Here is a 26,047-nt window from a genome sequence, read left to right as displayed (position 1 = left end):
CCCTGAAATCCCAGCCCAGCAAATAAGGAAACTTTCCCAAGAGCAATCCAATTTGTTCAACCTGAACTTATCTCCTCACCCTCCACTTTTTAAGGAATTATTACAGGGGTTGGGGGTTGGGGGTACTCCAGGCCCCCAAAGCATGAGAGCCACAGGTACCCTCCACCTTCTGGCCCTGCCTTCCCTCATGGGACCTCCCATCTCCGGGGGGAAGGGGACTGGTGTGGAAACTTGGTGCGGACACACCAGCTTAGTGCACCTCCCTGGGCATAGAGGTTTCCTTCATGCTCCTATAGCACTTTTTTGAGACTCCTATTACATGGTACTTAAACTGCTTTTGAGACAGTTTTCCACTGTGTTTTCAAAGCCTGCCCTGGCATGTCTGTAAACATCAGTTCATATTCCTGGAATAAATCTTTTTTGTGTTCCATCCTACTACCCACAGGGGTACAGATGGCATGTTTTATGTGGTGGCCACTATTTACAATCCAACCCCATGGAGGCCCATGAGATGCCACAAATGGAGCCCACACAGGAAGACAGCCCCTTCGGTAGAGACATTTGTCCCGACGGGCCAGGAGTGCCAGGAAAGGACACACCCTGAAAGTACATGGGAGGCCTCTGTGCCGCTGACACACATCCTCTGTTCTGGGCCAGTGGGGTCTTGGGCATCCCCAGGAGGCACACGGAGAGGCAGGCTTTGCCCAAGTGACAGTGGGGTATGTGCGGCCAGTGGCTGTAAGCAGGCAAAACAGCACACAAAATGCCCAAAATTGGTTGCAGAGTTAAAAACATCAACAAAGCAAATCCTTCCTACCAAGGAGGCTCACCACATTCATTTGCATGTTCATGAGCATCTGCTAGCTGAGTACCAACGTATCCTTCTTTCTATCCTGATGGACAGCCATTCATCACAATAGACTTGACCGTGTCAGTACCTCAATGAGGGGATAATAGAAGCAGGGTTTTTTTGTTGGGGAGGAGGGAGAGAAGGAGAGAAGAATCGCTTCACTCTGAAAAATACTCTGAAGAAGCCACGGCTGCCTCTGTCTCAGACGAAGATAGCATTTGCCGAAAATGTCAACAGATTGCTTCTTGAGTTGGAGTAGTGCAGACATCAAAAGCTTATTTTAACAGGGCATTTGCTTAAAATCACTTGGTTGGTTTAGGCATTTAGAATGTCTCTGACTATATAATTTGGATTAAGAGGTTCTTGTTGGGTTTTACTGATTTAGCATAAATCAGAAGGACATACTGGAATAGACCCCTTCACATAACCAGAGCCTTTAGGCCATGAACGTAGTAAAATTTGCTCTTTGTTTGTGCTGCATTTTTAGTGGGTTCTTTTTTCTTTCTTTCTTTGTTATTATTATTTTTTTTAACGCGGCTTAGTTGCTATGCGGAGGCTTAGCGCTCCTGCTTGGGGATCAGTTCCAGACTTCGGTTTGATTTGAAACAAGCCAAGCAAATTTGCCTGAATGTGATTTCAAAAGGTTTTCCTATTTCTCTCATCAGGAGATTGAAGGAAGCTGGGAAGCAAGACACTATTTGAGTTCAAATAATGCTGGCCTGATTTTCTCAAGAATTCGGTACGATTCAGTAGACACAGTTCTGATGGACGACCACCGACCACAGCTGCAATGGCTCTCAGGACCAGGTCTCAGGAAGCTTAATTTCAAAAGGCAGATTACTCATACTTGGAGATAAAGTCTTTTTCCTCCATTTTTACTTTTCTTTCAGTCTTTTTCACTTTCTCTCTCCATATCACATTGACTAGATGTGACTCAAAAAGTTAATGGTAATTGCTCTCATCTTAATTTAGCAAAGAGAGAGGAAGAGAGGGAGAGAAATGAGTGTAAGTTGTAGATCTAAGCACAGGTCATTACAGGTGTGTTATATTAGTGTATTCATGAGCCCCCCCAGGGACAGACATGCTGCGATATCCAATAACTTTCTTAATGTGTAATTACACACCATCGGACTATAATTGATTAATTGAAAAGAGAACGTAGGCAGATGTGAGGGCAAGACTTCTGCTGCTCATTAAATGAATATGTCCTTGCTTGTCTTCAATAAGTTAAGTGGAACTACTCAAAAGCAATTAAGTCAGTAGTGAAATTCATTAAATTTTAAGTAATTATTGGTATTAAATTCTGTAATAGAATTCAAGACTTTGCATCGTTCTATTTCAAAAAGAAAGATGATCATTCTATGGGGCCAATTCAACAGAATGAGGGCTCTGAGAAAACTACATCTTGGAGCCACTGACATTTCGTATGAAAATCACCTGAGAGAGAGAAGGAGCTGGAAGAGGGCTAGGGGGATTTCCGGAAGCTTTGCTTGCCATCCTAGACCAGATAGACCCAAGTGTCTCACTTAAACCTAGGAATGTAGTCGTGTTTCCAAAGCAATTCTTTCATTTAAAATCTTAATCTAAATAGTTCGAAAAGAATGAAAAATACATATTTTTAAACCTAATGCCTTGAATACTACATCTGATACTTTCTCTAGTAGCTAAATTCAAACACAAACATGGATATGCGGCATTGAATGCAATTTGGAGAAAATTCTTTCCAGGCTCCACTCTCATGTGGGAAATGAACCTGGGTGACTGGGGTGGCGGGGAGACTATGAGGTATGCCACAGTTCAGAGAGGGAACCCCAGATAGTTCTCAGAGCCCAGAAGTGGCTCCTACACCTCTGCCACTATTCATTCTGCCCAAGAAACCAGACAACTCAGAAATCTATCAGAGAGGAACTCCATTCAGCCAGTGCTGCCGCATTCCAGACATTCCTGACAACTCCCTAGACGCAGGAGAGACCTTGGAGTCTGAGCTGGCTGTGGAAAAGTGCCAACAGGGAGCCACACCAGTACGGTTTGTTCATTCATTCATGCAGTAGGTATTTCTTGAGCGCTTATTCAAAGCCTTTAGTAAAATGAGTTTATAAATACTTATGTATGTCTATATCTATCTATCTATCTATCATCGATCATCTAACTATAATATAAAGTAAATGTACAAAGAACTTATAGAAACCAGGGGGCAATTCTGTGAAGATGGAGTCCATTTCGTACCCATCCAAGATGATCTTGCGCCCTGCACCTCGTAAGCACTCAGTAAAAGCTCGCTGACTGAATGATGGAAGAAACTGATGACGTGGGCTTTGAGGAGAGCATGATTGTGTGTGGCACCCGCATACAGTTCTCTAATTTATGGAAACAGTTAAGAGATGTTAATGGCATGGCCAGGATAAGCCAAAGAGATGGTGATGGTGGCAGCTGAGAGTGAAGGAGAACTGATTGCAGAACCTTTGTCTATTCCCAGGTTTCTTGCTCTAACCATCAGCATCTTTAACAGTCCTGTCATTTCTTTCTTGGGATAGAAAACTTAAAATGTAAACCCATGTATTGTGGTCATTTTTAAAAAAAACAACAACAGTGGCTTCAACTACATTTTTTAAGTCATACTTTCAAATCTACAAATAACTCTGTATGGTTAGTTTCACAATCTAAAAAGACATTATTGTACTTTCATTGTTTGCTGGGGCTAACACTTCGATGACATGAGAGCCAGTCTAGATGCAAGGCTGTGGGGCTGCTGGTTCTGGAGAGGCACTGTTCCCACCCTGGGCCCCGTGAGAGGCGTCCCCACAGCAGGCTGACCAGACACAGAGACAGGAGGGAGATATGTGATTCTTACCATTCCCCAAAGGAGGAGAGAAAAGCATATTACGTACACTCTAATTGCTGTTGGAAGAAAAAAAATTCCAGTCCTCGCACACATTGTAATTTTAGAAACCATAACTAAAGCTAAAACTAAATTAGACTAAATAGGTGTATTAGGCTCAGAAAGAAAAAAAAATCAGGGCATGTGGAAAGACATTAGGTCTCATTTTCTGTTTGCATGTTTTTCTGCTATAAAGGGCAATTTATTGTCCCACAGCTCATTTTAATCTTCAACATGACCTTGATAATCTGTGTAGGATAGAGGCAGCCCAACAATTTCAAAGAGGAGTTCTAACCAAGGGAGATGCTTTCCAGCTTTATCATGTTCACTTAATGACATTCTGCTCACATTATTTTGGATTTTTGCTTCTTTTCTTTCTTTTTTTTCATTTTTATGACTGTCACAAGTTCCACATGCATTTTAGCGAAATCAGGCCAAAAGAAAACTGATTTATCAAATCAATAATTAAGTGCCTAACTGATACATCCTGAAACTTATCAGCATATGAACAAAGAAGATGGCCAAAGAAGTAGGTGATGGTGTTTACTTCCAAAAGAAAAGTAAAATTTTAAATAGTCAGGTAATTAGGAAAATCAGGGAATGTGGGATTATAAGAAATTTGCTTTGGAGGTTTAACTAGCAAACCCTTTTTGTGTAAGACTTTTTTCCCCCAAAACCATTTTATATTAGTCTAATACTCTATCTTAGTAAAGACAGTAAATTCAATAAGATGTTTTTTCTTTGATGAAGATCTTGAAAATCTTTAGGGTCATTACTGGATAAATACCAGTTCTCCTTCTAGAGTCCTGTACACGTGCAAGGTGTGAAGAGTAAGCTAAATCCACACAATCAAAAGCTATGTGTTATAAGATTTTTGTCTTCATTTTTAAAAGACAAGGAATCTAATTATTCATGTGAGTTTTATTTACTGGCATTTCTTTCTTTCTCTTAAAAGTTGAATACAAAAAAAGGGGGTTTATTCCCTTTATTAGTTACCTTTTGTTGAGTGCTTATTATACACCAAGCACTTTATATGTATTATCTCATTTAGCTTTTATGGCAACTCTAAACGGTGTATACAGCTATCGTTCCTGTTTTACACATGCAGAAACCGACCTTCCCAAGGCCACAAAGCTAGTCACCACACAGCCAGGTTAGTGTGACTCCAGGGCACATACGCTGCACTGCCTCTGTGCTGTTCTCTGGGCAAAGGAGTTATTGCATTCTTGTTAAGGGAGATTCTATCCCTCTTTAATCCAAATTTAAGATCCTTTCCCCCCTAGTTTGTGTTTAAATCACAATGATCCCTGAATCATTCTGGATCACAGTTCAGTTTCTTGCTTCTACTTTGATCTCAGTTTTTCCCACTGTTCACAACTACCTACTTACTCGATTACGACTCTTATCCAAAGTCTAAATTTATAAGAAAATTGGCTTGGGATGAAATCTTTGCCAGTTACTTATATTAACATGGTCATAAGAACTTGATGGCCAATATTTTTGGACAGTCATTTGCAGTCTCTTTCTTGCCTTTCCAGCTGTGAGAAGCATTTGTCCTCATCACAGTGTGCCTGGACTGCTCTAACCACCTTCTAGAAGTCTCGCTGCTTGTGTCCTGCAAGGCGTGAAAGCACTGCTTTCGTAATGGCACGTCCTGGCGCAGTTACCTAATACAGATCCCATAGCCTAAAACACCAAATGTGAAATTAGCTGTCTGGCTTTCACTGTTTTTATTACTTGACCACAACGTACCGAGGTAACTCTATTCTCACTACTCACAAAATGATGCCAGGCAGTGTCTCGATGACCCCCACGTGCTCCCTGCTCACCTCCCTCCCATCATTCCACCAATAGTCTTCTCTTTCTCTGAGACATACTTCCATTCCCCTTCCTCCAAGGACCAGCCCAGGCCCCACCTCCTCTGAGGATCTATTCCTGATGACTCCAGCCCACCATCTCTTCCCCATTAAATGACCCTTTACTTCCTTTTTCTACACATAATACTTCAGTACATATTTCTATTCTCTAATCAGCATACCACCACATCTGGCACTTTAATATACACTGGAAGTTCATTGTTCATATCAGCACAGTTTGCATGTAAGCTCCTTATGAGAAGGATCCACATTTTATGCTGTGTTTGCACTGCAACACACGTCTTTTAAGCACAGCACTGGGGAGATGGTAGGTGCTCAATAAATGCACCTCGACTGAAAGACAAATATCTTCAAAATCTGGGTCACATACATACCCCATCACCACCTACTCTCATATTAATTCCACCTTCTGAGTTGTCTCCATGACACTAAACACTCAGGTTTTTAGAAAAGGTTTTAAATCTTTACAGATATTGCACTGAATTATAGATATCGTCTTCATGCAAGGTACACAGAAGAATAAATTAGAGATGTAAGAAACTATCCAGACCAAACACACCAGAGAATATATCCCTTGAGAAAAGGTCTTTTGGGTTTGAATTATCAAGACCGGCTGTCTCTACTGATGCAATTCTCAACTTGGCTGATTTGATGACAGTCATAACATTGTTTAAAAATAAAAGTGCTAAGGAAAAATGAAAATGAAAATTTCACTACAACTTTATTTTTCCATGTTATTTATTTTTATGTGTTCATATATAAACATCAAATTATGTTTTTGATGTTTATATCAAATACTGCATAAATGATTGAGATGTGTTAAATGCCATAGGCTCATAAGCACTTCTGTAATGCTCTAGTTTATTTTCATTTTCCTTTATGTATGTATCCACATTTCTGCATGGGATATATAATTTGCCTTCATACACTGTATTTTATATACACAATGATGTCACAAATTGTCAAAATTCAAGCTCTCTGGCAAATATATAAATATTTCACTAAGCCAAAACTAGTGTTTACACCATTTTTGTCCTAACACATTTATCAGACAATTTAGAAGTTAAAAACACCACTGCTTGAAATGGCTATATAATGGAGACCCCAAAGTATTTCATGTATCTTAATAATCAGGCTACTTTTCATTTGAAGGCCTTATTCTAGCATATGCTCAATATTAAATATCGCCTCCCTTCCCATCTCAGGCTTTGACATTTAAAAATGTTTATGTGGTTTTCCCCTTCTGTGTTCACACAAAGAAGAGTATAACAGATCCTGCTGCAATATCAGAATCAGATTCAAATTTTCCATTCAAAGGAAACCAAACTATATTGAGATCTGAACACTATAAAACAGCAGAGTATTTCACAAAGTTAAATATAGGGTGTAACTTAGCTGATATCCTGAAGGTGGATTATCAAATTTGAAGTGTAGGAAATGTACTTATCTATGTGTACTTGTCTCTTCTGTAGATTGGGAACCTCTCTAAGAGATGATGGCGTTGGTGATGATGATGGGTAAAAAGATCCTGATTTATTTTAAAAACCCATACTTTATCCTGATTTATTTTAAAAACCCATACTTTATCCTAATGGAATCTACAGCTCATTCTATTGAGAAAGAGAGAGAGAGAAAGAGAAACCATTGCTTCTCCACCAATGTATCTTCATGGATTTTCAAGAGAAATATTGATGGATATGCAATCCAAAGTAGAACATTAAGCACTTTTCTGGATAATTAAGGCAAAAGTACTGCTTATTATTTTAAACCTGGCTTATCGGGAGTATGCCTTAACCGGTTCAACATTTCCCTTGAAATTATGAACAAAGCCATCTATCAGCTCCACTGAAGGGAAAGGATACAGCAGTAAAATTCTCAGCCAAGACAACCCAAACCAACCCTCCACTCCACCTTGTCCGTGGCCAATGCACAACCCAGACCCAACCTTAAGCATTTCGTTTTTATGTGAACTAGAACCAGGGGGATATGTTATTGCATGCGTTCAACCAACAATAATTTTTGAGCACCTACGTCCACAGATCATTGAATCTGTATCACCACTGATCGTTAAGATGCTATTATTTTATACCATTAGGAAAAAACATGGCCAATGAAAAAAATGACAAGTCATCAACTGTAACATGCAATCCCCCTTCTTTTTTTGGCCTTTCTGCACAGCACACGGGATCTTAGTTCCCCGACAAGGGATTGAACCTGGGCCCTTGGCAGTGAGAGCTTGGAGTCATAAAATATGGGGTGGGCAAGCATGGTTCTCAGGGGTACACAGAGCTCTCAGCTAGGGGAGCCTCATCTGGACTTAAAAGAGGGTTATCTCAACTTCTGGTTGTATGTGGCCAAGGAGGAGAAGCTGGGAAGACAGCCCTCATGGAGAGTCCGATGCCTCAAACCAGAAGAGTAGGAAGTGTACAAAAAACATTATTACAAAAGACGCTTAAGCCAAATTCAATGAGAAAACACATTAAAGACCGTATTTGCCTGAACCTGCTTATTTGCCATTGAATCATGGCCGTCTATCTTTCTTCTTCTCTTGAAATTTCCTCTCACCGGTCCCCCATCACCCCCACATCCCCATCTCCGATTTCTTGCCTCCTTTATTACTCATATATGTCATTCTTCTCAAGTCCAAATACTTTTTATTCCCTTTCCCTTTTTCTCCCAAGAGACTTTCATTAGCTTGTTCTTCTAGCCATAAACCAAGCATATGACTAAATATGATTAATCCTAGTTCTGGCTGGTTTCTTAGGCACTTTTATATTGATAATTGATATCCTATCTGGTTTTCTGGCTTTGCTTGATATATGATGTAGAGTTTCTATCAAGCCATCAAAGGTGAATTCTCTTTGGTACTTTGGGTAATTGTTCAGTTCTAGCAATTAAAACAATGAGGGAAAATGTCACTGACCCCTAACTCCAGTATGCTACCTGATGGCCGGAAGTCTTGAAGGCAATAGATCAGTTCACCCCGAGGAATACAACCCCATCAAATCAAAAGAGGCCAAGCCTTTTTTGAAACGGCCTTATTGATTGTAAAAAGAATCAAAATCTTCAAAAGAAGATTTAACATTTATCATATATCATCTATTGCTGTCAGATTTTTAAAAACCCACTCAAACGCTTATAACACATTGAAAATTATATTTTCTATAGAGTACCAAATTTAAAAATATATATACTTTGGTTCCTTTCCCTATAATTTAGTATTCATTGGAAATTCTCAAACACTGACATGCCTTTCTGAATAAACTCCCCTTCCTAACGTTCCCACAGATGTTCTTTCTGGCTTCCGAATTCTACCAAAGAATTGTTACCATAAAGGAACTACAAAGAGCGATTCTGGATTAATTGCTTAATTCTTTCATGTCACAAACATAGATTGAACCCCTTCTCTCGCCCTGGGATGGAAGAATGTATCAGACCTGGTCCCTACCTTGAGAAGGTGGCAGTGTGTCTTGGCCTGAGCACAGGTCAGAGAGATGTGGGTCAAATCTAGGCTCTGCGCCTGCTCACTAGATCCCCTCCTCTCTCCCAGGGCAAGGAACGTAACATCCCCGAATTTTAATTTCCCCATCTGTAAAACAATAATAACAATATCTACTAGCAAAGGTATAGAGCGTACAGGGTCTAAAAAAGGGTCTGTAAAGACCAAGCACAACGGCACGTTGGGGGCGCCCCACAAAGGATGGTTTCTTGTCTCCTTCCCTTAACAGGCTTATCAGAGGCACGTCCATTTGCTACTGCAGACATTTACATGTGTAAATTATATTTTTCCTTTGCTTTGCATTTATTATCTTCGTTGTATATTTCTAAGATTAACAATTTTAGTATTAAAGGGGAGAGCAAGATGAAGGGGTCTTGGGTCACGTAGAATCTTCCTGGACAGTTATATATATTTTTAAAAAGCTTAGCTATAAGAATTGTCTGCATAATGCACCTTTGTCCCTCTCATTGTTCACAAGGAATTATTGTGGCTTTTGCATGCAAATATAAATACGACTTTCAGATAATCTGTTGCTAGAAAATTTGGTCAATGGTATTCTATGATGTGCTAGTAAGTATGCAACCTTGAAAGAAATAACCATAATCATAATTACAACAACCTCAATTGAATGCCATCCATTTGCTGAATACCGTTCTAAGCGTCATAGGGGTATTCATTCGTTCAGACCTCACACCAACCCTACAGGATACATAGGATTGTTGTCCTTATTTTACAGACAAGGACATGGACACAGAGATATTCAGTGACTTGCCCAAGGTCACACAGCCAGTGGGTGGAGTGGTGGAGCCTCCTGAATCTGAACCAAATAGTCTGGTTCAAGAGCTCAAGCTCTTTACCCCAACATCGTACTATTTTCTGGAAGTTTTAAATTCTTCTTTGAAAAAGTACTCCAACATTTTAGTACCTCACAAATCAGCAACATTTGCTACGCAGCCAACAGGCATCTCTAGTGCCCTCGGCATAAATAGGCAAGTGAGTGGATGTTCAAGGGTTTCTCTGAAGTTTTGTCCTAAATTAAAATATTACCTGTGGGCTTCTATCCGACCCCACTGGAAAGAGACTCTCGTTAGAGAATAAAGGCAGGTACTTCCAGCATTTGCCTGAAGATTTTGTTTAAACTAATGCCACCTCCTAGATCCATTTTATTAGTAATAAGACTCCTGCTTATTGAACTTTTTCCTAGTCTGTGTCAGGCGCACTAAGTGCTTCATATACATGATCTCATTTACTCCTGGAAACAACCCTACGAGGCAGCTACTATATTTATCTTCATTGTATTGATAAAGGCACTGAGGCTCAGGGCAGGTAAGAAAGTTGCCCGGCTTGCACAGCTGGCGTGTCTGCAGAGCTGGGACTGGGACACCCACTCTTACCCACCCTACCACAGTGCCTCCCCTGGAGAACACATGGTCCTCGATCCCTCTCTCTGGCTCCAAGAACCACTGTGATGTACTGTGTGATGGACTGCTCATGTAAGCTAGCATGAACACCAAACCATATGCCTCTGACCTTTTTGCACAATGGCCCTGGAATGGGAAAGGCGAAGATCTCCATGCCTTAGAAAAGGGAGCATGCAGGGGACCAAGGGTCTCCAATCAAATCTAATCCCAAGCAGAGTACCTACACCAGAGCAGAAGCAGGGGAACTCCAGCCCTCCTGCAGACAGCTTCTCCCCCAAAGAAAGAAACTAAAAAGGGACAGTTAAAAGAGGGTTTCAATGGGTGGTAGGTGAGGGGAGATGGTCTTTGTGGGAGAGGGTCTTTGTACAGGAGAAGAAAAAGGCTCTAAATCACAAGACCATGGCAGCAATGGGAGCCAAGGGGCTAAAAAGAGAAAGAGAGAAGCAGCAGAGCCAGCTGGAGAGCCAGGGGAAACAACAGCACAGATGGAAACAGAGGAGTGTGCAGGTGAAATAGGACAACTCAGGTGGAATCCACTCCTCTGCCTGTGTTAAAGTCCAGATGGTCTAGGTGGAGAGCATAATGGTGCCACCTCTTTTGGAACTGACCCTTGTTCAGTCTAAGATTGGTCCTCTTCTTTCTAAAACGGTCCATTTTTCTTTAAAAAAAATAGTTCAGAGAACTGTGGGAACACAGGAGTAGCTCCAGAGTAAAGGGATCTGGAGGGTGGGTAGAAAAAAATGGTTGGATAGGCCAACTCTCTCTAGATAGCAACCAATCCCTGGGGATTTCTGGGTCATTTTACACCTTTGGGGCATTTACAATGACTATTTCAGGAAACCGGCACACAGCATACTACATACACATACATCATACTATATTTTATTTGATGTGATGGGAGTCCAAGTGTGTCACCATGAATTTTAATTCTCAGTGCCTGGGCTGCTCAGTTGTAACAGCAAAGAAACAGTGTGTCAATTCAAGTTGAGCTGGGTCATGTATCTGGCTTTCCGCAAGACTGGCAGTGTTAAGGGAGGTCTTTGGTCAATTATACCTATTTTGAAAAGCCTATCGAGTTTCAAGTGAAATGTGGCTGTTTTTATCACCTTTTGGGCGTTCTCATTAAGATTCCATGATCTAGCCAGAAAGGCCTAGCAGTAGCTAATATCTGACAGCAATCCAGAATTCCCCCTCACTGCCGCGATGAGGCCAACATTCACTGGTGAGAGGGGCTGGGTTGCAAAGAGATCTGATCTTACTGTTAAATAAACACATTTAAAACTAGGGGCCTATGCAAACTATTCTATATAGGATGCATAAACAGCAAGGTCCTACCGTATAGCACAGGGAACTATGTTCAGTCTCCTGTGATAAACCATAATGGAAAAGAATGTTTTTAAAATGTACACATATGTATAACTGAATCACTTTGCTGTACAGCAGAAACTAACAGAACATTGTAAATCAACTGTACATCAATAAAAAAAGAAAGAAAAATTAAAATATAGAAGAACAAAGAAGACTCAAGTCATCGCTAGCATTATGGCAAGTCTTTCAACTTAAGGGTTTTTAAAACTCCATCTGAGGGCTTCCCTGGTGGCGCAGCAGTTGACAGTCTGCCTGCCGATGCAGGGGACACGGGTTCGTGCCCCAGTCCGGGAGGATCCCACATGCCGCGGAGCGGCTGGGCCCGTGAGCCATGGCCGCTGAGCCTGCGCGCCCAGAGCCTGTGCCCCGCAACGGGAGAGGCCACAGCAGTGAGAGGCCCGCGTACAGCAAAAAAAAAAAAAAAAAAACAAAACTCCATCTGATCGTCCAAGCCTTACAAGGCTGTGCTGAGCAGGGAGGGAAAAGCATATTGCATAACCAAGATTCATTGGTTTTATGTATACATAGTCACAAAGCTCTAATTCCCAGTTTACTCAGTCTTAATGGATTCTTCATAGCCAGAGAAGTGGTGTGCTAGTCTTTACAAAAAAACAAAACAAAACCAACCAAACAAAAAAGCATATAGGCTTCACAATACTTCAGCAGAATAAAAGGGTGGGATGGGTAAATGGGTGGGTGAAGCAAGATTAATTGTTGATAACTGTTAGTACATGGAGGTTCATTATATGACTCTCTACTTTTGTATGTGTTAGGAGTTTTCCATAATAATTTTTTTTTAATCCACAGAAGTACTAGGAATTTCCATGAAGCAGAACTACTGAAGTCTAGACTTGAAAGGATGGTGTCAGTTATCTAGACCTCTGCAAATGGGCCGGCCTACCAGCTCACCCTGTATCCTTCAGGTACCCTACACTCCAGCCAACTTAGTTGTCAAATGAGGTGTGAGTCACCTGGGCTGTACTTTCCCACTTCCTTGCCTTTGCCCATGCTATTTTCCTCTGCTTGGAATGACCCCTTCCCTTATACCCCAGCTCCGACTATAGAAAATCCAACCCACGTAAGGCCTAGATCAAAGGTATCCTCCTTTGTTAAGTCTCTAATTATGGCATGTGGAAATAATCTCTTCCTCCTTTGTACTCCAGAACTTTGTGGGTGCTCTCTAGGGCCACAGCTCACTGTGTAATGATAATAATCATGAAAAAAAGAAGCATGATGATGATAGCAGTGAAGATATACTGAATGTTGTATGTACCAGGCACTTTCGATATGTCATCACTTTCGATCCTTACAATATCCTTTGAGGCTATTACCCTTTTATTATCACATTTTACAGATGAAGATCTGAAATGCAAAGAGGTCCAAAAGGCGAAACGGGGGTCCAATGTGATATGATGCCAGATGTATCACCATAAATATTAAGCCTTTGTGCCTATGACCCTTAGCTACCACACCAGAGTGATATGGTATAAAGTCTAGTTGAGACAAAATTCTAACTTTCAGGACGACCGGAGGGCCCACATTCCTGACGGTTAACAATACTGCATATGCCTATTCTTCCTACTGAATTGTAAGCTCCTTCAGGGAAGGGACTGTGTCTTTTTCTATTTGTGAACCCCCAAAGCACTGTCTAGTAAAATGCCTTGTACATAGAAGATGATCAGTAATATCTTGTTAATTGAACGCTGCATTAATACAGAGCAGTTCTGCCTAAGGGCGATATACAACTCTTATAATCCACCTTGCTGCCTCCACAAGGAAATAAGATGGACACATCAGCCCACAGAACTGCCTAGGCCACTCTCCTCTCCACCAGCTCTATTCACAAGGCCACAAAACTGAAATAGTTTTCATCTTCTCCCTACATTGGCATTGTAAAGAATGAATTCTTCTTTCAGAAAGAAGAAATAATTATTCCCCGATGCTATTTTTATTTAGCTTCCCAACTGAGGGCCCCCTCCCCTTTCCTCTGCAAAGCTCCCACCCTCAACAGAGTAGGGAAAAGCCAAAAGGAGTCAAACTTTGTCTAGGTGATGACCCGGGAATCTGGAACTAAGGAAGACAGGCTGTTCTCCTCTTGAGTTTCCTTTCTCTTATTTCCCCTTTCAGACTTCCTAAACCCGGGTTCTTTCCAACCAAATTACACCACACTGATTGCTGCTAATCTCTGACCATATTTTTATTTTTTATTATTATTATTATTTTTTTGCGGTACGCGGGCCTCTCACTGTTGTGGCCTCTCCCATTGCAGAGCACAGGCTCCGGACGCGCAGGCTCAGCGGCCATGGCTCACGGGCCCAGCCGGTCCGCGGCATGTGGGATCTTCCCGGACCGGGGCACGAACCCGTGTCCCCTGCATCGGCAGGCGGACTCTCAACCACTGCGCCACCAGGGAAGCCCTCTGACCATATTTTAACCTTCTTCCTGAACACAGTGATGTTCTCTGTCCCCTAAGAACACTTGGGGCTCAATTGTCTTCAATTCCTTCCCCAAACTCTTTCAACGTTCCTTTTTCTCTAGCTAGAAGTCTTCTCCCTCCAAGGACTCAGCTCATGCTATACTTCTGCTAGGTGTTACCCCAGGTGGCTTTCAAGAACTGAGCAAGTACTAGCTTAAGAGAGGTATGATTTAGGTCCTTCTTCCACTCTGGCTCTTAATGCAATTCCCACCATCAATATGAGCATTTTAATAGGGGAAATGAGAAGGCCTTCTAGTCCCAAAAGAATGAGGCAATAATGGTAAAGGGACTGGCAACAGAGTTGGGATTTGGGACAAGGGCTGGTCATTGAGGCTGGCTCTAAGTGTTCCCTCTTCTGGGCTCTCATAAGCCACGATGCTGTATTGTTCAAGTGATGTGAATTTCCCACATTTTCTTTTACTGAAAGCTATTTGCTTTGGTCATAAACTTAAGCCAGCAAAAGACCCTGAGGAGTGTGTGTGTGTGTGTGTGTGTGTGTACATACATCTACCTACGAAGAGGTAGATGGGGCCACAGTGAATTGTGATATATCAAATAATACTCAAGTTTTATCTAATGCCACTCATCTTGACAGCCTTGCATTTTCAAAATTAATAAAAAGCATAAGGAAACTGCTACACAGTCACCAACCAAAGAATCTTGGCCACCAAGCTAAATATCTAGTCATCTGTGTTGTACATTAAGTGTGAAGGCACATATCACAGTTTGAGATTTAAATGGGCAAAGCAATACCTACAGGAAATCGACAGTCACATAGCAGGTTTTTCTATCAGCCAATGCTTTCTTTGTCAGTGCCTTCTGATTACACACACTTGTGTATTCTAGGCATCGGTTCTACTTTGCTTTTGTTTAGGTTACTTAATATTCCTCCTCTTCCAAGAAGCAGAGACAATCAATAGTCAGTTATAAAGTCAGAGGCCATGTCCCATCTACCTGGCCAGGGTACTTTCTGTCAACACCTGTGGCCCAGAGGGTTAGCCTTCCAGCCATGTGTTCCTGATCACCTGGGAGCCTGGAAGTAACCTGTGCCCTCAAGGCTTTCTCCCAAGAGCCATCACCATCTTCCAAAGAGCTCCCCCACTTTCTAAAGCCACCCTTGTTCTAGCGAACCATGCAAGATGGCAGACCCACCCTTAAGGTAAGAAAAGCCCGTTGGAGTGGGGCTTGCAATCTTCTCTCACCAAGTCTTTTTAAAATTTGCCCTAAGCTGCACTAAGAAAACTCCAAGGACTTCCTATTTCTCTCTTATGAATGAACAAATCATTTTCATATAGAAGCATAACTTCTCAGGGCTTCATAACCAGCCAAACACCATCCTTTCTCTTGCAACTGAAAAAAATTACAATTCTCCTTGGAGAAATAAGCTTACTTGTTTTTTCTCTCTATTTCTTTTTTTTTCTTTTATCACAAGAAAGTGTACTGACCAAAATAAAGCATTTCTAACAGCGACTAAAAGGACAAAGATTGTACCAATCTCTCAAAATTACTGCCAACACAATATCATGTTTAAGCACAGCAATGACTAAACGTATATTTTCTCTAAAGATAGCTGGAAAAGATGTTCACATATATGTTTTACTTTCTCCAGTATAAACTGACCACAGCCAGAACTCAAGCACATTCATTTTTCCAATAAATAGGAAAAAAAATCAAATATGGCATATTAGTTTTAACAACATCTCTAAAAAGGAGTAAGCTACTCTCAAAAGCATTTTGATACCAAAACATAGTATAAATGGCCCCTATAGTCTTCTGCTAGAAAATCAGAGTGACGGAGTAAAACATTAAAACGAAAATGAAAGAAAAGGGTTCCCCCCAAACAGGTAATGCTAGCAAGCCTGGAGGTTTAAGAGCCCTAAGATAAAACATAAGGTGAGTTAAAATTTCAGGGAAAAAAACTGCACTTATAAGCAACAAATTTGCCTGTGGATTAGTTGGTCAAGGGACGACACACAGAATAAGTGATGCTATTGTAAACCACGCAAACTGTGGAGTGGGAAGGAGTTTCTTACTGTCAACATCCAGCTACTGTGGCTAGAATGAGAAAGAACTGTATTTTTCTCTCTTCTCCTGCTCTTTGGACACTTTGTTTTTAATGAACAGTTGGTATCAGAGCTAAGTCCAAAGACTGTTACATGTGGGATTTCCTAACGCAGAGACCTGGCAGGGCTGTGCTGTTAGGCCAAAAAACTAAACAGAAAAAGAGACTACCTCAAAATGTAACAAGTGAGCATCCTCATTCTCTTTCAGTGTTTTCATTTAGTTGGAGCAAATGTTTTGCTTTAATGCAATTGAAAAGAAAAGAACATTTAGGGACAACATAGCTAGATCCCTCATAAAGCTTCATTTTCAAAAGCAGTGTTTGAATCTCTAAATAAATGACAATTCATTCTCTGTTTACTTTAGGTAAACAGAAAATGCATTGCAGAGCACTTGTTTTCAAAAGCTAATCAAGAACATTAGGTCCCAACAGATTCATTTAATAGAAATATAATAGGCATTCCTGCTCGCTTTTCATCTTGTCTCGCTATAAATGCTAAAATGAACAGCAAATTAACCCTGCATTGGAACAGAGTCCCTGTCACAGCTGAGATCCTCTCTCTCACGACTTGGAAACATCCCCGCATCCTGTCGCTGCTTTGACTTCTACATAGGAGAGAGAAAGCGCCTGATTGAGTTTGGCAAGAGAGTGTAGGAATACTTGAATTCTAAAGGGAGTACTGCGTGTCAACTCTGCTATCTTTCCTAGCAGAACAAAATATTACCATGTTGTCTCCTAAAATAGTGTACAATTAGGAAGTAGGAGGAGGGATGGGGATGGGATTTTTTTTTTTTTTCTTTCCAAGCTACATACATCAACTGTCTTTTTCTATATTTTTAACTTTACTAGCCATTCTCCAAATGGCTGCTTATCAACTACTATACAGAACAAGCTAATAAAGACAGGGCCATCCAAGCTCTATAATCAGATACAAAAGATTTGCAAACAATTTGAGATCTTATAATTCATATTCAGTGATATCAGAATTAGCATTTAGAACTCTATACAGAAAAACTATAATACTTCAAAACTTATGTAATAATGAACAAACCCTTTCAAAAACTGTTTTCACTGTGCTAAAGTAACATTCTAGACTTGTTGTAAGTATGTTATTCTTACAAGTAGTTCGCAGTTATTCTTGAAGGCAAGCCTTGGAGTTTCCTTAGCATAGTGCTGCTGGGGAAAATTTTCAGCATGTCCATCTTCATCTCTAGCCTGAAGGGAAATATAATGGCCTATTTAGGGACTTACAAATAATGGAAGAAAAAAAGCTAAAAGCATAACAGCTCAGATCATTAAACAAACGGGAATCCAGAAATCACAACATTAATAAGAAATTTGTTTAAATACGCAGTACGCCTTTTAGGTATCAAAATTTGGGATTTATTTTTCTTTACATAGTTCAGTTTGAACATGCAAATTCATTGTGGTGTAATATTTAAAATGATACAAAACAAATCAAAAGCAAATAATTCTGTTGAAAATTACCACCACTTCAGACTTCCAGTGACTTTTGTTGCACATTTAGGATTATATGACATACATACGTGTTTAAACTTTTTGGCATGCTTAAGCAATCTCTAGATAATGCACTTTTAAAAAATTCTAATAGCAAGGCCATAAGAAAAGCAATTTGCATAGTTATATTTTGCATTGTAATATTATTAGAGATAAACTGATTCCCCTCAATTTTTAAATAAAGATCTAAAAGGAGTAATGATCTAGTAAGAACAATGATTCTTCAATCAAATGCAGTAAAAAAAAAAAAAGATTTAATTAAGAAGCTGCATTAAAAGTTACTGGTTATTTTCATCTACACTGTTAATTAAGAAAGCTGAAGTTTAAATGGAGACATTAACAGAACCCATTAGCAATACCCCTTGCATACAGTCTTCCCTTTCTAATCTCCATTGGTTTCTGGTTTGGAGTTGGAGAGAAGAAAGAGGTAGGTGAAAGGAGGCGTGTCTGCAGCACACTCATTAAACCATTCATTTGGGTGACACTTGCACTCTGCTCTGCACTCCTCTTATCTCAGCCCTAACTGCTCTCTCTTTCCTGGCCTCCTGAAATTCACAGCTGAGCTGTCTCCCTCACATATGGCTTGCATATAATTATGCATATTCCATTTTGCACTGCATTAAAATGATGAGCTCCTGGCTCCCTGCCAGCTGATTTTAAAAAGCCCAAGTGAAGTAGGAGAAGGGAGAGAAACACAGGGAGAGCCGCACAGGAAGCAGCAGGTAGTTCTATCTGCTGTCTCTTTAGATAAAATGTATGTCTGGCACCAGGGGAACAGCTGAGAACTACCTGTTGTGATGTATGGACTGAGGGGGAGAAAACAATGAGCATACATCTGTGCATAGCGATGACAGCGCTGATGTATTGTTTCTCTTTTAATGGCGTGAAATCTGCCCCTGACAAGTATCACTCAGAGCTCTCAGCTAGCCTAGGGACTGTCGTTTTAGAAAGGGATCACTACTCCGTACATTTTAGAATGTACAGCTTGCCTTTCATAAAGGCTTCTGCCACTTATTGCGGGGAGGGAACTGATGGAATTTGGAAGTGGACTGTCATGGTAGTAATACTGGGGTTACAAAAAGTATTTTTGAGATCTACAAACATCTCTGGGATTTGGTGCCTTTTAATTTTACCTTTTATTCCCCCCCTCTACCAAATCAGAGTAAAATAAAAATGCAGGATTGGACGATGTGTGACAGAAAAAATGTGTAAGCGTGCTCATGTCCAATCAAGGCACTGAAACCAGTGATGTTTCTTCTCACAGCATCAGGTCTACTAGGCAGCTACATCAGTGTTTAAGCCAATAGAGCCTTAAATGGGGCCCATTTTAAAGCAGAGTGTATACATAAAAGGCAGCTGTATAAAAAGTGGTAAGATGCCAATGGGTAGCAAACATGTCAGATTCTTAAGTGAATTTTAAGGCACTCTGTGAGGTGCAGGTCTCTTGAAGGCAGGGACCTCATTTATTTCATCTTTCTTACTCTACTATGCCCAGCGCCTTACTTTTAGTTGGTGCTTAACAAACATTTCAGTGATGAAAAGAAACCCATACCTGGTTAGTAACTAGACCCTACCACAACTCTGTAGAAGACACCACCTCAAAATATGCTAAACTTGGTGGTAGGTTTATTATATTCCTGATGCACTATGATGCATATGCTTGGAAACATACTTGGCATATAGTTTACAAGGGCTACTATTTACATATGTATGTCTATATTCAATATATATGTATCTTGTGTATAAATATTCATAAGGTGGAAGATGTTTATTATGCATGTACTATGTATACACATTCATACACACCAGATGCCTGGGGATATTTTCAACATTAGTGGCAAAAATATATTCATTCCACTTACATGTAAGGTGCTCACAATGCTTTTTATGTTTTTAAAGAACAAAAAAACCCATTAAGGTTTGACTCTGCTTCCTCAAAGGGGCTCCAGGATTTTATATAAAGTCTCATAATTTATGAGAGTAAATAAAACAGCAGTGGAAGAGAAAGGAGAGGAGGGTTGGAGTGATCAGAAGTGGAGAGAGAAAGGCAGAAATTTGCTTCTTTATTAAACCGTGTATTTGCCTCTGCATCACACTCCATGGAGCTTGGAACAGTCTGCCTCTGATAATCAACCTGATTCTTGAGTCCAAGAAATTCCATCCTCCAGCCATTCGCTGTGTTTCCACCACATGCCACAGAGACGGAAAGCATATGACATGCAAGAAGACCAAGCACCACCACCCTCACGTGTGTGTGCACACACAAGCACTCACACACCTCTCACTGACGTAATTCCCTTTGCATTCTCAAGTTTTTTAATGTAAAATTTTAAATTATTATTACTGGACTAAGTGAAATTAAGTGCATTCATCTAAGGCAGTAGTTCTCTGCTCTGGTTGCATATGAGAATCATCTGGGGTGTTTGTTTTTTTTAACATATTGATGCCTGAACTCCCCCTCCCCACTATGTTTCCAAGATTCTGATTTAACTGGTCCAGGGTGGGGCCTCGACATGGATTTTTTTTTTTTTTTTTTAAAGCTCTCAGGTGGTAGTAATGCACAGGCAGCCCGAGAACCACTGATGTCAGGAGTGTGCCTGGAGGAGGGGTATTGAGAGGGGGCCCTGAGCGGACTTGTCGGCATGGCCTCCAGCCAGGCCCCAGGCCCACTGGAGGGAACAGCTATGCAACACTAGGAGGATACAGGATGTGTCTCCAGCAGTGGGGTTTACTCCAAAGATTTAGAGATTTCATGACTAGCTGCTTAAAGCGAAAACTTCTCTTTATTTATTTTTAGTTTCTGGTGTGACAAATAGTCTTGGAAGAACTACTACACCTCTTCTTCAAAAAGGCCTTCCTGAACCTCACTAACCAAGTCAAATACCTCCACTCTGCCCTCTCTTAGGCCTGACACAGGTGCACCCTTACACTGGCTGCTGTAATTTTTGTCTTCCCCACCAGACTGCAAGCTTTCTAAGGGCAGGACGGTGTCTGGCTTCTCGCCATTGGATCATCGGCCCCAGCCACTGACTGGAGCATAGTAAGCGCTCTGTAGGAACGAGTTTAATTATCATTCCACAGCAACTTGTGGCAACGTTAGACAAAATCTATTAGAACTTCTTTACCCTACACGCGCAGATTCATTTCAGCACTTCAGATTCATTTGTATATTGAAGCCATTGCCTTTTTCTGCATCTGCCCCATTATGGGTGGCAGACAATGGCGTACCATGCAGGTAGACAGAGGGAGTCCACGACCCCTGCAGGGAGGGTATGTAAACACTGAAGCTGCTCGGAATCACTGCTCACAGTAATAACACAAAGCAGACCAACTTTCGGCTGGTTTCATTATTGTTCTGGAATTCTCTAAGGACTGTGCCTCCTCTAACGGCCTGTGTCGAGGCGGACCACCCCACCACCAGTTCGTGGTATCCACTGGGGCCAGGAGACCGGTGTTGATGTCTGACTTTGTTCTAAAGTGACCAGTTCTTGGGCGTCCCTGGTGGCGCAGTGGTTAAGAACCTGCCTGCCAATGCCAGGGACATGGGTTTGAGCCCTGGTCCGGGAAGATCTCACATGCCGCAGACCAACTGGGCCTGTGCGCCACAACTACCGAGCCTGCGCTCCAGAGCCTGAGAGGCACAACTACTGAGCCCACGTGCCACAACTACTGAGGCTGCACGCCTAGAGCCCGTGCTCCACAACAAGAGAAGCCACCACAATAAGCCCACGCGCCGCAACGAAGAGTAGCCCCCGCTTGCTTCAAGTAGAGAAAATCCGCACGCAGCAACAAAGACCCAACGCAGCCAAAAATAAAAACAAACAAATAAATAAATTTATTTAAATAAATAAATAAAGTGACCAGTTCTGACAGAAGGAATGTCAAAACACGTCATGATGAACTAACTCTCTCCATGGGTCTTATTCTCAACAGCTTTATTCTGACTAAAATGCTAGAGATTTATGCCAACTATGGGGAAAAGCAAATGGGAAACTTTTTCACATTTTACTACAAATGTGATTGTCAAACCAAAGGTGCATTTTTGATCTATTATTGTAAGAAGGCTTCACTTCTTGCCATGGAATAGAAATAAAACTTAAAGTCCTTCAGTTAAACTGCAAGGGGATTTCCCCATCTCGCTTCCACTCATGCATCTATTTTCATGCCATGCCTAGCATTTGAATAAATAATAGATAATGTGAGAAACTAAGACTAATTTTCTCTCTATCTCAAACACCTCTGGCTTAAACAAACTTTATTTTCACCTCTCTTTCCCTGTGAATCATCACTAATTTACTTTTTAAATTTTGATTCTTACATTCAGCAAAATTTATTTCTTCTTTCAAAGAATCCACTTATTCCTTTGGGCTAAAGCCTTGGTGCCATGCGCATATCCAAGCAAGATCAGCATCTTTTCTCCTCAGGAGGATTCCTTTAGAAAATGTGGAACATTCTAAAAACAGCTCCACTGGCCCATCCCAGAAAAGTGCAATGTTTCTGACTCAATGAAAAGGTTAACACTGTTGCCATTTAAGTGGAAGGATAACTAGGCTTGGGAGTTAATACCTCCCTGTGAGGAATGGGACTTTACACCTCCCTGTCATTGTGATTTCAGAACTTCTTTGGAAAACAAGAAAAGGTTCTGCCTGGAATCAGAGCTCGGGGGAGCGCTGTAGAGCTTCCAGACTTTGCTTTCCAACCCTTTAGCAGATGTAGCACGTGTCAGCTCACACGTGTGCTGTGGTGACTAGACTTGGGAACATCAAAAATAGTGCATCTCAAAGTTGCAGGAGTACGCTTAGAGATACAGAGCTCTAGAGCAAAAATTTTAGATTTTATAACTAATTTTTGGAATCAGAAGCAATAGAATTTCTTTTCAAAATTCAAGATAAATTGAAGTTATCACAGGGAGACCACTTCTGAAAACCCCTGGAATTTCATTTTCTGGTGTACCACTTCTGGTCTGAACTTCCTTTGTCGAATGTCTATACACACTGCCACATGTGGCCTTTCAGCACGTCACGAACATCTCTGTGGACTTGACGTAAACAACAGCCCAGCTTCTTTGCCGCTCAGTGAGGTTCAGCCAGTGCTGGCCCTGGGCTGGACAAGCACAGGGAGGCCTCCGGAGTAGCTCCTGCTTCCACTTGAGGTACCGCCAAGTTACTTTCATCTCAGTGGCCCAATTCCTCATGACTGAAAGCCCTGTTCCCTTCAACTGGATTCCTGTCCCTTACCTCATTTCCTCAGGGTAAAACCAGTTTCCATCTCCCCTCCCCCACCCTTCTCCTGGAAAATTCTTAGGCATCTTTTAAGCCTTCATTCAGACTGCAGCTCCTTTAGGAACCCACTTGAGACCTCTTCCTCCTGGTCTAACCTGGGCTTTGTACCCTTCTGTCTCTCTATATCCACTCCCTCCATTGCACTGTACTATGACCATCTATGTGTTTGCCTTCCCCACTAATCTGTGTGGTCCTTGAGTGCAGAAACTGTGGTCAGTTCAGCTGCAAATCGCTAGGGCCTCATCTAGTGCCTGGCATATTATAAAGGCTCCATAAATGGTAAGTGAGTGAGAGAATGAATGAATGAATGAGTCCTATCCTTTAACCCTAGCAACTGGACATTCTGCCTTGCACCCCAGTCCCCAGAGGTGAATGTTCTGCCCCTGAACCGAGGAGAACTCTCCATGCTGAGTCTCAGCAGGCCTCTGCTGGCGCTTTCTGACGTCATCTGCCTCACACCTGGGCCATCACCGACTATTCCATGAACTTCTGCCCAACTTGATTAGTGTCCCTCCCACTTGGTTAGACACTAGGGTCTTAGCCTGAAGATCCTGTACTCAATTTGGACTTTGGCCAATAATCCTTTTGTCCCATATGTTTCTCTCCTCCACCTCCCACCTGGACTGACTTTTGCCTAACAAAGATCAGTCTAACCTCTGGTCTTTGCCTACGAAACTCTCATCCCCCAAATTCCGTTCCTAGATCAACCAACCTGGTGCCTCGCTCCCTGTTTCTTTATCTCACCTAGTCATAGTGCCCCAAGTCCATCTGGGACTCCTTGGTGTAACACCCCAGTTAGGACTCCTCTCTCACCTTCCCTACCAGAATGGAAACGCCTGAGGGCAGAGACGGTGCATTATGTATGAAGCCCCCATGCTCAGCGAGTACCTTGTATAACAATCCTATAAATATACGTTGAATGGATTCATTAATCCTTTGCCCTTCCTTAAGGTAAGACCCAGAAATGCCCTTTTTTCTCTACTCTGAGCTGCCTATCTCTACAGATGGGTTGTTTCTATGTAGGTACATATTCAAGTCACTGAACATCAGAAAGCAGATGGGTCATGACAGGATTGTGTGTGCATGCAGCTTGGGCAGAGAGCTTTCTTTCTAGACCGAGGACTCCCACCTGGCATCAGGCTCCCTGCTCTGGAGATACTCCAGGCACCCAGAAACTTCAATGTGCGGAGCCAGGCATCTGCTCAATTCATGTTGCTACCAATCTTTGCATCCCGATCCTTTGCCCTCCCTTTCATTAGCTTGTCACTGAAGACTGACTATGGGATTCTGCAGCAGTGCTGCTTTACTTTGCTCTTTTAACAAAATGTATTTAAATTCCCACTTAGCATGTGGGCCGAGGGAGAAGCTGTTTCCCCCAGCGAAGTTCCTCCTAATTCTCCATCCTCCTCAACTGGCAAGCAGAGGGGCTCTCTCCATACCTCTTCAGGCCCCTCTGACAGCTCACACATCTCTGATGGATGAGACGGACCTATCTGCTGCTGCCCTTTTTTCACTCCATACAAACCTTTATATGTATCATAAATTTTTAATAGCCAATTTCGAGTCTTCAAAGAATAACGGTAACAAACATGCAACATGAAGATAATGGGAATCAAATCATGTTTATGGCCTCCATGAGCATCTCCTTAAACGACGTCAGGTCAGAGCTGCTCAGACCTGCGAGTGTATGAGGCTACAGGGCTGATCTCGCGCCTGATTAATGGCTGCCCTCACTCAGGGCCCTAATGGATTGCATGACAGTTACGGCAACAGATTCCACATCAGCCTGAAATACAGCTACCACACGGACTAAAATATATCATCCTCAATCCAGCACGTTACAGCTGTGTCTGGAATAATCAGAGCAGTTGCTAAGTGGTTCTGAAATCCCTGTTTTTGCTTTTCCTTTTTAAAATCTATTTTCTCTTTAGCGAACAGGTGACCCTTCTGGATTCATCTTGCACTGCTATTTGTCAGGTCACCTGAGTGTCTTTGTTTGGTAAGAACTGTTTTTTCAAAGTGGCCACATGTAAGACCCGGCAACTGGGGCATGTGGCCCCTTCTTTTCAATTCTCAGCTAAAGCGACATCACTATCACATCCCAGTCAGCTTCTGATCATCCCAGGACCCTTGATCCGCAGTGGATTATCCAGACTCCTGACTGCTCCCCTTCCCCCCCCCCCCCACCTCTGCCCATAGCCCGCCATTTGGTTTTTCGCTATTCATTTGCATCTATTACCCTGGGACCCTAGAGCGGAAACAGAAGGCAGGGAATCACAGATGACTTTCTTTTCTCTGACCAGCGACCACAGAAATGCCATAATCAAGGTCCAGATACAACAGGGTTGCCTCCATCTCCTCTGGACAGTTCATATGCTAAGCCGCAGTCAGCCCCGTCCCCTGGGTGCCCACTAACCTGCAGACGGGACTGCAGAGACCCAGAGGCTGATCTCAGCAATCAGCCTGCACTCTTGTCACTGGTCCCCTACCAGCTCTGGTTTTGAGTCCACTTCCATACCACTCCCAGCTCTCCGCTCTCACCCTTGACTCTGGCCCTGCCTTGGGCCCTTTCATCTGTGCACTTGGCCTGCCTGGAGCCTGCAGTCCCTCATGGACTTAGCTTTGGACCGTCCACTCTGGTCCTCCACTCTGGACAGCCACAGGAGGGTTACTCTGGTCACTGCTTTGGCCTGGGACAGTTTTACGGTCAGCATCCAATAACAGTGCTCCAAGTACGATTTGTCTTAAAGATACGATTTCTTTAGCAAGAAACAGAACTGTGAATTATGCAATGTGTGTAAAGATCTAAAATTGGC

The 26,047-nt window shown here is 42.0% G+C and overlaps 1 protein-coding gene across 3 annotated transcripts in view; it reads right to left on the bottom strand.

Moving 5' to 3' along the window:
- Positions 1 to 26,047, bottom strand: part of SOBP (sine oculis binding protein homolog) — a 158,071-nt gene that overhangs the window by 48,321 nt on the left and 83,703 nt on the right. The window contains exons 5-6 of one of the 3 annotated variants that reach the window (XM_060283785.1): positions 17,551 to 17,646; positions 9,054 to 9,194 (exon numbers count right to left, since the gene is read on the bottom strand). The exons of 1 other annotated variant lie outside the window; for it this stretch is intronic. In XM_060283785.1, coding sequence (XP_060139768.1) covers positions 9,054 to 9,194; positions 17,551 to 17,646 — 237 coding nt within the window. The remainder of the gene's footprint in view (positions 1 to 9,053; positions 9,195 to 17,550; positions 17,647 to 26,047) is intronic. One more of the 3 variants, XM_030882911.2, reaches the window with a different exon arrangement.

Source organism: Globicephala melas, chromosome 14, assembly GCF_963455315.2.
Source record: "Globicephala melas chromosome 14, mGloMel1.2, whole genome shotgun sequence".
NCBI lineage: Eukaryota > Metazoa > Chordata > Mammalia > Artiodactyla > Delphinidae > Globicephala > Globicephala melas.
This window is presented reverse-complemented; position numbering and strand designations above follow the sequence as displayed.